This window comes from Euleptes europaea, chromosome 2 (assembly GCF_029931775.1).
Source record: "Euleptes europaea isolate rEulEur1 chromosome 2, rEulEur1.hap1, whole genome shotgun sequence".
Classification (NCBI taxonomy): domain Eukaryota; kingdom Metazoa; phylum Chordata; class Lepidosauria; order Squamata; family Sphaerodactylidae; genus Euleptes; species Euleptes europaea.
The window spans coordinates 28,532,020-28,548,070 of NC_079313.1; the positions used below are offsets into that span (position 1 = coordinate 28,532,020).

General features: G+C 43.5%; 1 protein-coding gene across 1 annotated transcript in view; it reads left to right on the forward strand.

Moving 5' to 3' along the window:
• Positions 1-16,051, forward strand: part of HMCN1 (hemicentin 1) — a 291,307-nt gene that overhangs the window by 39,207 nt on the left and 236,049 nt on the right. Inside the window, exons 5-6 of the mRNA XM_056867441.1 lie at positions 5,487-5,658; positions 13,875-13,981. Coding sequence (XP_056723419.1) covers positions 5,487-5,658; positions 13,875-13,981 — 279 coding nt within the window. The remainder of the gene's footprint in view (positions 1-5,486; positions 5,659-13,874; positions 13,982-16,051) is intronic.

The following is a 16,051-nucleotide window of genomic DNA, read 5'->3' on the forward strand; positions in this document are numbered from 1 at the left end:
TTTGGAAAGGGGAGTCTTCAGCAGGATATAATGCCACTGACTTCACCTAACAAAGCAGCTGTTTTCTCCAGAGGAACCTGATCTCTGTGATCTGGATATTTGGGGGGTGGAGCCTGAGGAGGCAGGGCTTGGAGAGGGGAGGGACTTCAATGCCACAAAGTGCAATTGCGAAAGCAGCCTTTTTCTCCAGGTGAACGTCTGTTGCCTGGAGATCAGTTGTAATAGCAGATGTCCAGGCACCACCTGGAGGTTGGCCACCCTAGTGATGTCAGAGAGGCATGCTGGAATTTGTTGGTTGGCTGCTTCCAGATCTGGCTGGCATGGGGAGGGGTTGTCAGCATGCTGCTTTGTGATTGGTGGCTGTGAGTGTTGTCACTGTGGTCTCTAGTGCAGTTGCAATGCTCTCAGTTATTTTCTTTTAGGGTTTTTGTGTGCACAGAGAGCATAGGAGACTGACTGACTGCACTAGTGTCATTAGGGTGGCCAACCTCCAGGTACTAGCTTGAGATCTCCTGCTATTTCAACTGATCTGCAGCCGATAGAGATGAGTTCCCCTGGAGAAAATGGCCGCTTTGGCAATTGGACTCTATGGCATTGAAGTCCTTCCCCTCCCCAAACCCCGCCCTCCTCAGGCTCCACCCCAAAAACCTCCAGCTGTTTCCCAACCCTGAGTTGACAAGCCTAAGTGTCACTCAGTGATACGCTGGTGTCCAGCGTTTAGGATTAAGTGGTAAAAGAGTTAAATCTTGAATTCATCTTGACAGGATTAATATTGGGAATATGTGATTGTGACCCAGAACCAACTGGAAACTGAATATATGCATATGTTTTCCAGGTTTTGATTCTGATTCTAAGTGATGATTTGACAGAATATATGATTGTGACCCAGAACCAACTGGAAACTGAGTATATGCATGTGTTTTCCAGGTTTTAATTCTGATTCTAAGTGATGATTTGACAGAACAATCTTGAAAACCTAAAAAAAACCTTTTAAAAAAGCTGTGGAGAAATGCTCTGAATGATACTTTTTGTATAGAATTCAACAGGCTGCAATCTGGCACTTGTACAAAGCTTTCAGTGGTTGGGTATCCAGATGAAAAAACCTCCCAGCAAAAAATGAGAAGCCCAAATTTGAATAAAGGGGTAAAATGGCTTTCTTCTCTAATTACTGGTTAGAGTTCGAGAATTCATTGTATATATGTTTCCAGTTGCAGAAAAGCTGGGTTATTCAGATAGTTTGAAAGTATTCTTAATTGTCATGTCCGTCAATGTCTGGTTCTATTCTGGAGCATGGAAAAATAGCAGCGTGGAGACCTATGATCAACAACATCCAATATTATACCAACTTTTCCCCCAAGCATGCGTCACGTTAAGACAGAATATTAGTGCCAATACCTAATATAGTTGGGCCAAATATTCAAAGGTGTCGAGTTCTGAAACAAAATAACCACATTTCCGTGATGTAGAGATTCCCCCCCCCCCAAAAAAAATGATTTATATGAACAATTCATGTCTTCCCCCCAATCCTGTTCATGATTATTCTTTCCCTTGGCAGCTGCATTTTCATCCTTTCTGAATTAGTCATATGGATGATCCCACCCAATAAATGGGGCTTTGTCTGATGGGATGATGTCACCAGATATCATTGAATAAAATAATAACCAATCAGATTTGCACATGTCAGTTATGACAAATCCAGAGGCAAACATTTTGTCAAGGAGTGTAGAATGCTTCTCTATGGAGGAGGGGGGGTGACCCCTTCAGGACCCCATAAAATTGGCCCCCCTGTCCCAATCTTTACCAAACTTTGGGGTTTATGCAAGGAGAGTCCCTTGAAGCTACGCTGTGAATTTGGTGACTCGACCTTCAACAATGCCCCTTGGGGGAATTTTAAAAGTACTTAACTTTTCACAGTCTGTAATGGCCACATCCATACCCAAGAGTCATGGGAAAACTCAGTTTCCCATGAATGCTTGCAACAGGTCTGCGCAATTGTGCTTCTCTGTGGAGGAGGGGGGCAACCCCTTTGGGACACCATTAAATTTGGCCTCCTGACCCAATCTTCACCAAACTTTGGGGTTCATGCAAGGAGAGTCCCTTGAAGCTACCCTGAAAAATTGGGAACTCTACCTCCAGAAATGCCCCCACAGGAGCTTTGAAAATTTTCCCCATTGACTATAATGGACCCTATTTTTTTTCAGGAAACCTGGAAATAAAGCCAAATACCCATATTTTCTGGTATGGGCATTCGGCTTATTTTGGGTTTAGGGGGAAAAATTGGGCCCAATAAACCCATACCTAAAATTTACCGTTGGTTTTTTTTTTTTTGCACTAATCTAACATTTACTAGATTTATGAATGAGTGTTCAGGTCCAGTCTTGGTTAGTGCATTTCTGATTGCGCATCCCTCCCATTTGATAGGTATTTTGTGATTCCCTACTAACATGTAATACTGTTTCTCATAAGGAAATTCTGATTGTACAAGTGGGGAATCATGATAAAAATTTGCAGATTGTTTTTAGCTTGTCCAAGAATGCCTTGAAAGGTAGCCACAATAAGCACACACACAAACTTGAAATAAAACATGCCAAACTTGATAAAGCATGCCAGGACAAAACTGTTTGCTTTAAAATCAGATTTTTAAATATGTTCTGAGTTTTAAAGATTCTGTTTTTATATAGGAACCTCCACCCCAGAAGGCAATATTGGAAACCTTTTAGTTGCTTCAGATGCATCTTTATCACATTTAAAGTTGACTAGCACCTCTCCAATAGCAGCTTTGGCTGTTTGCAGCACGGACTTTGAGAGGAAGGAGCAGGGTCGATATTTCTGAGGAGAAATGGGTCAAAATTGTGCGGGACAAGCAGGCTTGGTTTCGTTCACAGCCGATTACAAAGCAGCATGGCCAGAGGAACTGCTTCCTCAGTTCCTCATAAGGAAACTCTCCTAATGTATAATAAACAGTAATGCAATGCTAGCCTAATATACTAGTGAAATGAAATAGAAAACCTTATATACTACCTGGAGGTTGGCAACCCTGACTCCCATGCATAAACAACCTTAGGCGAAGGAGTATTTCTCCTCCTTGTCCCCTTCCCTCCTGTGCAGAACGTGGATAACCACAGCAGCTAGGGTTGTCAGGTCCCTCTTCTCAACCGGCGGGAGATTTTGGGGGAGGAGCCTGAAGAGGGCGGGGTTTGGGGAGGGGAGGGACTTCAATGCCATAGAGTCCAATTGCCATTTTTCTCCAGGTGATCTGATCTCTATCAGCTGGAGATCAGTTGAATTAGCAGGAGATCTCCTGCTACTACCTGGCAGTTGGCAACCCTAACGGCAACCTACCTAGGGTTGCCAACTGCCAGGTAGTAGCAGGAGATCTCCTGCTAATACAACTGATCGCCAGCCAATAGCGATCTGTTCACCTGAGAAAAATGGCCGCTTTGGCAATTGGACTTTATGGCATTGAAGTCCCTCCCCAAACCCCACTCTCTTCAGGCTCCGCCCCCCAAAATATCCCGCTGGTGGCGAAGAAGGACCTGGCAACCCTAAGTCTTCCTTAAAGGGTTACTGTAAGAATTTCTTATTGGAAGTACTTTAAAATTCAATATATGTGTGTGAGTGTGTGTGTCTGTGTGTGTTCACAAAATGTTTTTATCACAAAAGGCCATCTCTTTGACTCTCTCCAGCATATAGGCAGTTTGGCTGTTCCAGAGAACCGTTTCCATAATGTTGTTTTCAGGCCTTTATGCGTTGTTTGATTTGCTTCACCTGTAAGGCTTTGATTTAATATCAATTTTCTTTTTGCACAAAATGGATTTTATTAAATGCAGCTGAAAGAATTTCACAGAGGATGTTATTTGGTTTCTACTAGGAGTGTTAAGATCTGTCTAAAAACAAAAGAAACCTAAAGAGGCATGAAACATGCTAAAGTTTATGAACTTTAATTCCAGTCCGTTTCTAAAGGTTTGAGGCTAGTGTGGTTTTTTAAATTTTACTTATCTAGTATTATTTGATGGAGTTTTTAGTCTTGGAGACTTGGCCTCGCTTGATTTGCAGACCCAAGGGACGTGAACCAAAACCAAAGAAACAGCTTGTACGAACCTCTGTGCACTAGGATCTGCCAACTCTTGCACAGATTTTTTAACAGTTAGAGCATTGGCAGAGCAAACGGGGAACCTTGAGCTCAGAGCATAGCAACACTGACCTCCTGGGCAAGGCCAAGAGGTGAAGCCAGGACTGGCAAGACTGGGACAGAAACATGCAGGCCAGAGGCCAAGCCCAGAAGAATCGAGATGAATCTGGCAAGTCAGAGTGCAATGTGGCATGTCGAGTGAATAGGGTTGCCAACCTCCAGGTACTAGCTGGAGATCTCCTGCTATTACGACTGATCTCCAGCCGATAGAGATCAGTTCACCTGGAGAAAATGGCCACTTTGGCAATTGGACTCTATGGCATTGAAGTCCATCCCCTCTCCAAACCCCGCCCTCCTCAGGCTCTGCCCCAAAAATCTCCTGCCAGTGGCAAAGAGGGACCTGACAGTGAAGCCCTACCAGTGAAGCCAGGGGGGCAACCTAATGGATCTTGGATGGACTCCTGGCCAAATGTGGTTTGATTGATTAGGGAGGAGCTATGGCTTAGTGAAGTTGCATGCAGAAGGTCCCAGGTTCAATCTCTGGCATCTCCAGTTAAAAGCACCAAGCAGCAGATGATGTAAAAGATTTCTACCTGAGACTGTGTAAAGCCACTGCTAGTCTAAGTAGACAATACTGTCCTTGATGTTGCAGTGGTCTGATTCAGTATAAGGCAACTTCCTGTGTGGCTGGATGAACCAGTAAGATGCTGTCTAGTTGGCTTCCCTAGAGGTCATTGACACAGGAGGCTCCTTCTTGGCCAATAAATGTCCGGGGAAAAACTATTGCAGAGATATTGGGGGCCTCCCCTGAAAACTGCCTATGCTACTTGAGAGAAGCCTGCATAATACTAGTATAACTATGAGTTTAAATGGGTTGTTTTCATTCTAGCCTCCAAATTTCTTAAGAATGTAGGACACATTGCTAGTGTTTCTCTTATCAAAATCCAAGTGATTTCAGACATGGCAGCTCTTAACCCTAAGTGACTCGGGAAAAACAAATTGAATAAATGCAACCTGAAATAAATCATGGTGGATTGAGGTGAGAAAGCAGATGGAAAAGACTGCATTTCTTTCAATTTGCTGTTTTGCTGTACCTTTGCCAGGTTTGTTTGCAAACTCCTCAGTCTGGGTAGATGTGGAAGCAAAGTACAAGACCAAATAGTCCTGGATTGGTCTGAGAGGGAATTAAACATCGTTGGAGGAAAAAGTAGTATTCATTTTGGGATGACAAGCCATAGGACAAGTGTGTGAGAGCTATTCTGATAAGAACTGAATACCAAAATTGTTCTACAAAGCTAGATGCATTATCCAATGTTGTGTACAGTGTTGTCATCCATCTTCTCTTCTCTTGTAGGTACTAAAATGGGTAGAAGAAGCAGTGCAAGCTTCCAAAGTCCATCTCTTGTCAACTGATCACCTGACTTCTGCTCTAAACGCTTGGCAAATCCCTTTTGATCCTAGCCTGAAAGAGGTCACAGTGTCACTGAGTGGTCCTTCCCCAGGAATTGAAGTTCGTGATCCTCTAGGTGAGATGTTAACAAACTGCTTTATATAAGAAAGGGAAATGGGTGGTTTGGGTATTCTTATCACCTCACCAAGGTATATACCCTAAAAATTCTCTGGATTTTTGTTGGGTATAGGAAGCGAGTTTCGTCTCTGTCAGGAAAGCTAAGAGTTAACTTTGTTTATGTTGATGTTTAGACAGACTCAAAAATATGATGTCATTTCATTGCGACCTTAAGCAAATGGTCAGTAGATCACCATTGACTACGAGTTCCATGTCACGTAGGCTCAATGTGTTAATTTGTTCTTCTTTGTTAAGGACAGGAAGAGAAGCTGCCTTAAAGCAGTTACACACACCTTTTGGTTTTTCATAGAAGCAGCATGGATCTTCTCCACTCTCTCTCAAGAGCAGAGAAGGCCGCCTTTAAGCCATAGATTCCTGCTAGAGAGATCTAGCAAGTTTGTAGGTAACTGACAATGTAGAAAGGATTTCTTATTTTATGTATCCCAGTTTACCCTTCCTATTAGTAAAGATTTTTGATTCTATTAAACAGAAAGTCTCAGACTGTTTTGTTCTGTGCAACTTAATCTGATTCATGCAAACTCAAACCAGTTCCATCTCCTCAATTCATAGCCTCTAATAACAATTTTTCACACTGGGTAGCCCTCTATAGAACTGGCCTTACCATTAGATGGGTTGACATAGCTTTGTAGACCTTCATTTCATAGGGTACAGAAGGGCAAATGATAAACAAGTTTCTTTATTCAGGAATGGCGTGGAGTAATAGAAGGATGAAGATTGGTGCTAGGGAACCAGCTGTGGCTGAGCAAATGTTAAAGGGTTCTACACACAAATAGTGCAGAGGATCCATGAGTAAAGATGAGGTTGAGTAAATCTATACTAGTGACTCTTCAAATGCAAGGACACATGATTCACTGGAAGTCACAGGGATAGTAGTGGGACACAAATAGGTGGTGGTTAAGAAGGCGCATCTGTAAGAATGGAAAGCAGAGGGTGCCTTGTTTGAGAGGTCAGACTGGATACTTGAGAATGGGGGTCCTGTGGCACAGTATGAGAAAGGAATCACACATGAGATTTCCCCAACTGAAACTACTTTTATTGTGCCATCTGTTGTTTTTAGCATTTATGATTGTTTTTATTCTTTTAATGGAATGAATCGTTATGATAGCTGTAGGCTGGTTTTAAATGTTGTTACCCGCCCTGAGCCTGTCTTCGGCTGGGGAGGGTGGGATATATAAATGTAAGACTATAAAATAATAATCTAAGATAATGAATTGTTTCATTAGAGTGCCCATATGCCTATGATATTATGGATTACAAAGAAGAAACAGGGAGATTGAGGCATTTCCTCATTCAGGTTGCAGTAATTGACAACTGAATTTTATTGTAATGCAACAATTTTGTGAAAACTTGGGTGAAACGACTCAAATTCAGTAAACAAGAGGGGCCGATGCAGAAAATCAGCCCTAATTGTAGAAGTTTGGCAGTGCTCTTCTAAAGGGTTTATACAACTTTTATAGGATGGACAATACCATCAATAATCTCTTCATAGGTAAAGGTAGTCCACTATTCAAGCACCAGGTCATTACTGACCCATGGGATGACATCATATCACAACGTTTACTAGGCAGACTATGTTTATGGGGTGGTTTGCCAGTGCCTTCTGCAGTCATCTTCCCTTTACCCCAAGCAAGCTGGGTACTCATTTAACCGACCTCAGAAGGATGGAAGGCTGAGTCAACCTTGACCCGGCTACCTGAAACTGACTTCCATCAGGATCGAACTCAAGTCGTGTACAGAACTTTGACTGCAGTACTGCAGCTTACCACGCTCTACAGTCTCTTCATGGAGCACCATAAAGACCTGTTCTAGTAGTCTGAGATGCCCTGCTTTTGCAGAGCTCTGTGGCTTCTTTCTCCCCCTCCTGACTTTTAAGGAGTTTGGTTGCACTGCAAGTAGCAAGAGGGGCTGAGTGACATTGTACTTCACACTCTGGTGGCATGTTAGCTGCCACAGCATAAGCTATAACTTCTGCTGCTTTGGCTAAAGCCGTTCCTCAGGACTGGACAATCCAGTGATGAAGAATAAATATGTTGCTCTGGCAGCAAATGCCATAGATTGTAAAGTGGAAAGATACATGCTTGCTTCTGGATGTTTACAAAAATGTGTAGTGGATCTGTGGGAGGAGCTGTGATTGGCTATAGCTCCTTAGCACATGGTGGCTGTGTGGTTCCTCCAACGGACTGGTGTTTCCATTTCTGGAGAGGTGGTGGTGATTTCCGCCAGTTTTCTCCTTCCACTGCAGGGCCCCGCTTTGCTCTCTATGCCATTCCTGAGGGCCAGCTGATCCCTCCATCCTTTTTCCTTTAACTTGTCTCAATGTTCTCTGCTCCTCAGTGCAAATTCACCCCTCGCGTTGTTTTGGTTAAGTTTCAAAGCCACATTTAAGTTTTTATCAATGTACCAAAAAAAAAGTTATATTTAGAATGTTTACTTTCTAATTATTCTACACAAATATAGTGTTACACCCGTCACATTATTTTGATCTTACTTTAACAATTCTGTCCCTGGAGCCTCATTCTTCCTTTTGTCCTTTCCCAATACTAAGTGTCTGTGGAGCCCCATGAGTAGATAGTGACCCATACCCACTCAGTGGGGTAGCCTTGTTTTGCTATTTTCATGATTGGCATTGGGATCAGCCTGTTTACCATGATAGGCATCTAGTTGCTGAGTGGAAGGCAGTATGACCCCCATGGTGAACCCTTTTGGGCCCAGGTCTAAATTCAGCTCCAAAAGACCTCCATTATGAATCTTAGCTACTTTCTCCTGAGCAAAAGGCTTTTTAACCCTCTCCAAAGTGAACAGCAGCAGTAGAACCCTGCCTCTTTCTGTTTGCTCCTTATTATACCCAATAAGGTGACATATGGTAAGGAGTGGTTTTTGCCAGTGCCTCTGTTCATACTGGGTAGGAGAATAGGGAAGAGCCCTTTACCCATTTCTTCACACCCAGTAGAGTATAATAATGGGGAGTCCCAGCACGATTGTTGCTTTGGTTCTTTTTCATTTCAAAGTCTTCCACTGCGAAACACTGTATTTTTACGTACGGAAGCAAGTCCTCTCTTTTTTTCTTCGGATGCCGCTAGAGTTACTGAAGAATAAGTCCAAGCCAGATAAAAAGGAGAAACCCCAAAGCCAATATTTGTGTTCAAAATAAGCAGTGAACGTCTGGCAGAGCCTAGACTTGATGGCAGGCAAACATCATGTTGCATTGGTCCCCAGAGATGCCTGCTAATGAAAATTCCCCTTGCCGTTCAGAAGAGAAGGAAATAAATTACTCAGATGGAAGTCTTGACTGTGTTGCCTCACAGAGAGCAGAACATTTTATAAAACTTTTAGAGTGGAATTAAAAGATCCAGAGAAAAAAGCAGTGCCTTGGATCTTGCCTAGATTTTCATGTTCAGGTGCAGAGAGCATTTTCACCAACCACCCCTCTGGCAGAAGACTCTGATCCTCCCCATGGCTATTTCTGGGAGTCCCCCATCTCCTGGGAGCGGCATTTCAGGGTATGTTTTGGGATGCTGCAGGAGGAAGGAATCAGTAAAAATGCTCCCCCTCCAATGCCCATGGAAATCTTGTGGATTTTAATTCCAGAACTTTATCTAATGTGTCTGCTTTTGCATCTTCTCTGCATGAAGTGATTGTCCGGTAAATCTCTGCATGGAATAGATGGTGGGTGGGTCTACATTAAAACACTTTACCACTGGTTATTGCTACCACTGGTTATTGCCAGCCTCCAGGTTGGGCCCAGAGATCACCCAGAATTAAAACTGATCTCCAGACTACAGAGATCAGTTCTCCTGGAGGAAATGGCAGCTTCAGAGGGAAAACGTTATAGGAAACCATAGATTCTGGGTGAAATCCCTCTCTAAATTCTCCCCTCCACAGGCATTCCCCCAAATCTCCAGGAATTTCCCAGGCCAGAGTTGGCAACCCTATTTATTGCCTGCCACTAGGAGTATTCTTACTGCAATTTGGGAACAATTGTGTGGTAAGGCCTTGAGAACATTGCTGGTATTAAGTAGGTTAAATTCCTGCAAGGCCAGGGTTGCCAGGTCCCTTTTTGCCACCGGCAGGAGATTTCTGGGGCGGAGCCTGAGGAGGGCGGGGTTCTGGGAGGGTCTTCAGTGCCATAGAGTCCAATTGCCAAAGTGGTCATTTTCTCCAGGTGAACTGATCTCTATCGGCTGGAGATCAGTTGTAATAGCAGGAGATCTCCAGCCACCACCTGGAGGTTACTAACAAAAGAGACACCTCTGCACTAGCACCAAAAGGTTTGGAAATCATCACAGGAGCGACTGAGTGTACAACAAGGTGCAAAAGTATATATTAAATGCTACAATTACAAAAAGACAGTGTGACACGTCATAATATACATATGAAAATCTCCACTATCCTAATACGTACAGTGTAGAAAATCCTATTTTAGTACATGTCCTTTATGTAGATCTTCAAATCTTGGATTGGTGGTACCATTTTTGGACCTCCCTTTCTAATTTTCTGATGATACCTGCTTTGGACCAAGATGGAACTTGAATTTTGAAATTTGAAGATCTACATAAAGGACATGTACTAAAATAGGATTTTCTACATTGGTTGGCGGTCATATGGATGGGCAGCCATTTTCCCTGTCCTTGAAATGGAAAGTTTCTTGCCCGGCCACTAGTGGTTAGGCTTGCCAGGTTGCTGGAACCGGCGGGCAATTGCCCACCAATCCAGCAGCCTGCTTGGAGTGGTGGCCGTGTGCGGCCATGCATGACATGCTTATGTCGCTTCCGGGACTAAACCCGGAAGTGATGTAAGCACATCACACACGGCTGCACACACGCGTGACAGCACGCTCCCAAAAACCTCCCGCCGGTGTAGAGGGAAGACCTGGCAACCTTACTGGTGTGCTTTAAAGTAAACCTGGCAATTGAATATGGTTATATTGTCATAATCTTACAATAATCTGTGTATCAGGTTCTCTGAATTCCCAGCTTTCATAAAGGGAAAGACATATCTCTGCATAGAAAGGAGGTAGAAACTTACTTTAAAAAATGAAAGCTGGGAATTTAGAGAACCCAATACACACTGATGGCTCTGTGGTAATAATTATATTCAGTTGCTGTTTTTTTTTTTAAAAAAGTACAAGGCTCTGGTGTTATGGGGTGTGGGGTAAAAATGGCCATTGCTGAGCGATTGCCACAGGGAAACCATGGAGAAACCTGCCACGTGGAAGCCCCATTGCTCCTGTGCTGTATCAGTGGCCACAGCCCTGTATTGGCAGCTGCAGCAACTCAAGGGAAACTACCCAAGCCTCTTCCCATGTGGAAAACATTGATATTTCACGTGGCTCACTCTTGCAAATACTGGTTATGTAAGTGGTAGAATAATAAAGGAAGACACTTCTGTAGGATTGTAGAAATGAAAAGTGGCCTCTTAAACCAAGTTTCACATAAATAAATGGGAATATATTCAGTGTGTAATTAATTGAAGAAAGCTGTTATCACAGGAAGCTGTTATACACACTAGAGTGAGTAGATCCTAATATGTTTGGAGGGGGGCATGTTTTAACCCTTAGAAGAAGAAGAGTTGTTTTTTATACCCTGCTTTTCTCTACCGAAAACAGTCGCAAAGCTGCTTACAATCACCTTCCCATCCCCTCCACACAACAGGCACCTTGTGAGGTAGGTGAGGCTGAGAGATTTCTGAGAGAACTGTGACTAGCCCAAGGTCACCCAGCGGTAGGGTTGCCAGGTCCCTCTTGGCCACTGGCTGGAGATTTTTGGGGCGGAGCCTGAGGAGGGCAGGGTTTGGGGAGGGGAGGGACTTCAATGCCATAGAGTTCAATTGGCAAAGGGGCCATTTTCTCCAGGTGAACCGATCTCTCTTGGCTAGAGATCAATTGTATTAGCAGGAGATCTCCTGCTACTACCTGGCAGTTTTTTTTTTAAAAAGGCTGGCAAGTGCCAAACAGTAAGGTTGAACTCAATCAAAGTAGCACCTTGCAATATCAGAATATATCTGAAAATTACACTCCAACACAAGATAGTGTATATAATAATAATATTGCGTTCACAAAATCTAAAAATGCGCAAGATACACGGTGTGCGCTTGAAACAACAACACCACAAGGGAACAATATACAATGAACAGTGTCTAGGATTACAGGACAAGCAATGGGCTTCCGTTAAATCTTCCCATTTCGCTCATGCTTCATCAAACTTGAAAATCCTCACAGTTGGATTATATTCCATGATAACATATCCAAAGTAAAGGTTTGTGCCTTCAGTGTACTATCGGGCGGCTGGTTCAGTCGTCTACCTGGCATCTGGCAACCCTACCTAGCAGGCTACATGTGCAGGAGTGAGGAATCTAATCTGGTTCTCCAAATTAGAGCCTGCTGCTACACCATGCTGGCTCCCTCACTCTAATCCAGAAAATTAAGTGAGCGAGAAAATAAAAATTGCTGAACCAGAGAAGGAAGCTGGACACTCTGAGATATTTGAAATGAGGTCATTGTGCTGGGTGCTGCTTCATCCCTACTGCTGATAGCCAGTGATATGAAGCAGGAGGTCAGGCAGTGATGACATCACACATGGTGCTAAACTAGGTATTATCAATGGCTGGTCCCGACACCTCCTAAATTATAGTTCTGCTCAAAGTCTTGTGGTTTAATTTACGTTTCAGGCATTGAGTTTGGAAGCAAAAATGGACCATATACAGGAGCATTCCCTCTATGTGAAATGAATCTTTTGGGGGAAGGCATTGCGAGAATTTTGGGGCCATTTTGGTTGCCTTAGCAACTTCATCAGACTGTGAGGCATCCCAGACACATGAGGAGACTGTGAGGCATCCCCTTTTGAGTTTCTCTCCCTATATGGGGTGAGGAGGGCAAGTATTTTTCTGCAATCCTTGGGCTTCCCCTAACCCTCTCTCACCTTCACATCTGGGCCCATTGTGTGGCTTTCAGCATCTGCAAAGTGGCCACTATATAGATTATACAAAAATTGTATATACCATGAAATAAAAATTCCCGGCTACTCTATTCTTCCCATTTGTGACTTGAGCCTCCAGAATCTACCCTAGTCCAATGCTTAGAAAACAAAGAAAGAAAGAAAAAGCAAGCAAGCAAGCAAGCAAGCAAGCAAGCAAGCAAGAAAGAAAGAAAGAAAGAAAGAAAGAAAGAGAAAACTAAAGGAATGGTTAAGAAAGGAAGAAGGGTATTTACAGCTACACCAGTTCTACATTCTGAGGTTGTTACAGAATATCTCGAATTTCTTCAAATTGCTTTCAGGATTCCATTCAGTTCAGATCATGATTCATTACTTGCCTTTATTTCTCTTCTTCCTAAATCTGGCCTTTGTCTATCTAGTAATCTATTGCTGGAGCTACCTGAGACTTCCAGTGTTGTCAAACTGTATGCTTAGCCTACCCACATAGCTCTGGAAATCTCTTTTTTATCATTTTTCAGAAGGTCCCTATTGTAGAAATATAATCTAGAAATGTAATCTAGTATGGAATAAGTAAAAATAAAAATTTATAATAACGGATAGTCAGATTAATGTGACAAAGGGAACTTTGACTCTTAAAGGCTTGTACCCTGGACATCTTGTTGGCTTGAATCTTGCTCTTCTACTGCAGACCAACACAGCTACCCACCTGAAATAGGGTTATCAGTTTCTCCCTGGCCACTGGTGAAGGATGAGGGGGTAGGGGTTGCCACATCCAGTCTGGGAAACGTCTGGAGATTTGGAAATGGAGCCTGAGGAGGACAGGGATCTCAGTGGGGTACAATGCTATAGAGTCTGCCCTCCAAAGCATCCATTTTCTCCACGAGAATGGATCTCTGTAGCCTGGAGATGAGCAGTAATTGCAGGGGATCCCCAGGTCCCACCTGGAGGCTGTTATCCCAAACCCGAAACTAGATTTATGTATTGTTCTGCTTCATGCCAGAAATGTTGCAGTCGGGGTGGGGGGTGGGCAAACCCAGAAGTGATTGACTGAGTTGCTTAGCATCTCCTATGTCATCACTGTCAGAAGTTGCATGCTGTTGAGCCGTATGCTGATGGATCAAGTCCTAGGTTTTCAAAGACAGGGAGGGAGGGCAAAAAAGTTCAAGCATGACTTAGGTTTTCTGTAAAAAAAATGTTTATTCCTTCTTTGCGTGTGCTATAGGTAAGCTCATCAAGAAAGGATCTGGCTTAAATGAATTACTGAATATTGAAAACTCTGCAAAGGTCGTGAATATAAAAGATCCAGCGCCTGGAACGTGGACAATTAAGGTAATATTGCTGTAGAAACAATGCAGTAAATTTCATATCACTGTGATGCAGTTACATGTAAAAAGTTTGTAACAGCTTAGTATGGTGAGATTTGATCACATAATTTTTGTTATCCTTAGAATGAAGCCTTTGTTTACTGTTTTGCAGTGGACTGTAGTCTTTGGCCAATGCTGACCCTTTGTACCAAATGGATGTTAAATGTAATCACTTTAGCTCCTTGTTTGGGGAAAAGCTGTGACTGCTGTGGCAAGACACTCCTGAGTAGAGGTTTGGGTATTGTCTTGGCTTTTTTGCCCCGTCATGTCTTGGCTTTGAACAATGAGAGCCTCCTTACAACTGGCCACTTTCTTTAAGGGACCAAACCTCATAAAACCAAAGCTATCAGAACGTCGGTGCGTCTGGCAAAACACGGGAGTAAACCTAAGTGAATAAAGCTCCGACTTCATGCCTTTGTCGGGGTTTATTTGGACAAACATGAGGTCTATCAGCACCCCAACGAAGCAGAAAAGATGTTTGTGATATGCCTATTATGTCCATTGATGTCTACTCAACTCTGTGCTTCTGAGCAGTGGGGGCTCCCCTCTAGATAGTAGCTGTGGGTAGTAGGGTGGTGCATATCGATATACCCAAACCGAAAATAAACCAGAAATTAGCCGTTTCGGCAATATTCGGGTTTTGGGTCGACCGAATACCAAAACCTGGGAATCTGCCTGAAGCCAAATAGGCGCAATTCCTGAAAAAAGCCAAATAGATATTCAGCTTTTTGGGTGTTAGCTAGTCGCCTTCTGCGGAGTCTCCTTTTTGTGGCCCTTGTTGTGTTTAAAGGAGAGCTATCTCCTTCCTTCGTATTCATGCAACCTAGCTGGTTTCGAGGGCATCAGGAGGGAGGGAGCAGGCATGTTGGAGTGGCCAATAGGAAGGCTCACTGAGGCTTCCCATGTGGCCAATGGCAGCAATGCATTTTGCATTGCTGCAAAGCCAACTGGTGCAATCTACCTGGATTGCAACAGAGGACAACCTAGAGAGGAGGAGGGAGGAGGCCCAGGAATTGTCAGTGGCCAGTAGGAACCCAGGTAAGGAAGAACAGTGTTCTTTCACCAATCACAGAAGGTGTGTTTTGGCTGGAATTATTTTCAAACTTTTCTGTGCTTGGCCAAAGACTATAAAAGCAGGTCTGGTTCCCAGACCAGGCCATTTGATAGAGTTTGTTGGCATAGCTTGGCTTTAGCTCCTACTGCCTGATTCTTCCTCTGCGATCCTGGATCCTCGTGCCTCATCCTGACCTGCTGGATTACAACCTGCGGCTTGGATTGGATTCTTGCCTGCCTGCTGCCTGGAGGAGAAGACATCGAAGAGTTTGATATATCATCGTTTTCCTTTTAAACAAGTTGTTGTATTTGGGGCTTATTTTCTAAATTTTGCTAGAAGCCAGCAGGCTTTGGCCTGTTGGTTGGTGGTGGTGGTGGTGGGGGGGTTGCTAGATTGAGGGGGTGATTTGATTATTTTGGGTTGGAGGCCCTGCTTCCATTTCTCCACTGCTTGCTGTTTCAAAGTTGCATTGTTTGAATTTTGGGGTTTTCTCTGCTTCAGATCTTGCTGGCTTTCACCTGAAAGGAGGGGGTGATTTCATTGTTTGGGGGGACTGCTTTGTTGTTGTCATCATCATTCTCATTGTTGAATTTAGAGAGAGGTTTTTTTTTGGCAGTTTGGTGTCTTGTGTGAACTTTGCAATGTTTCCCTATGGGGAATGGGGCAACCCTTTTGGGACCCCATAAAATTGGACCCCCTGACCCAATCTTCACCAAACTTCGGGGTTCATGCAAGGAGAGTTCCTTCAAGCTACCCTGAAAATTTGTGAACTCCACCTCCAAAAACGCCCCCACAGAAGCTTCAAACCCCCCCCCCATAGACTATAATGGGCACGAATTTTTCCAGTAAACCTCGAAATAAGCCGAACACCAATGTTTACCGATATGGGTATTTGGCTTATTTCAGGTTTAGTGGAAAAAATTAGGCCCAATAAACCCAAACCCGAAATTGCGGGGTTGTCACACACACCTGCGGGTAATC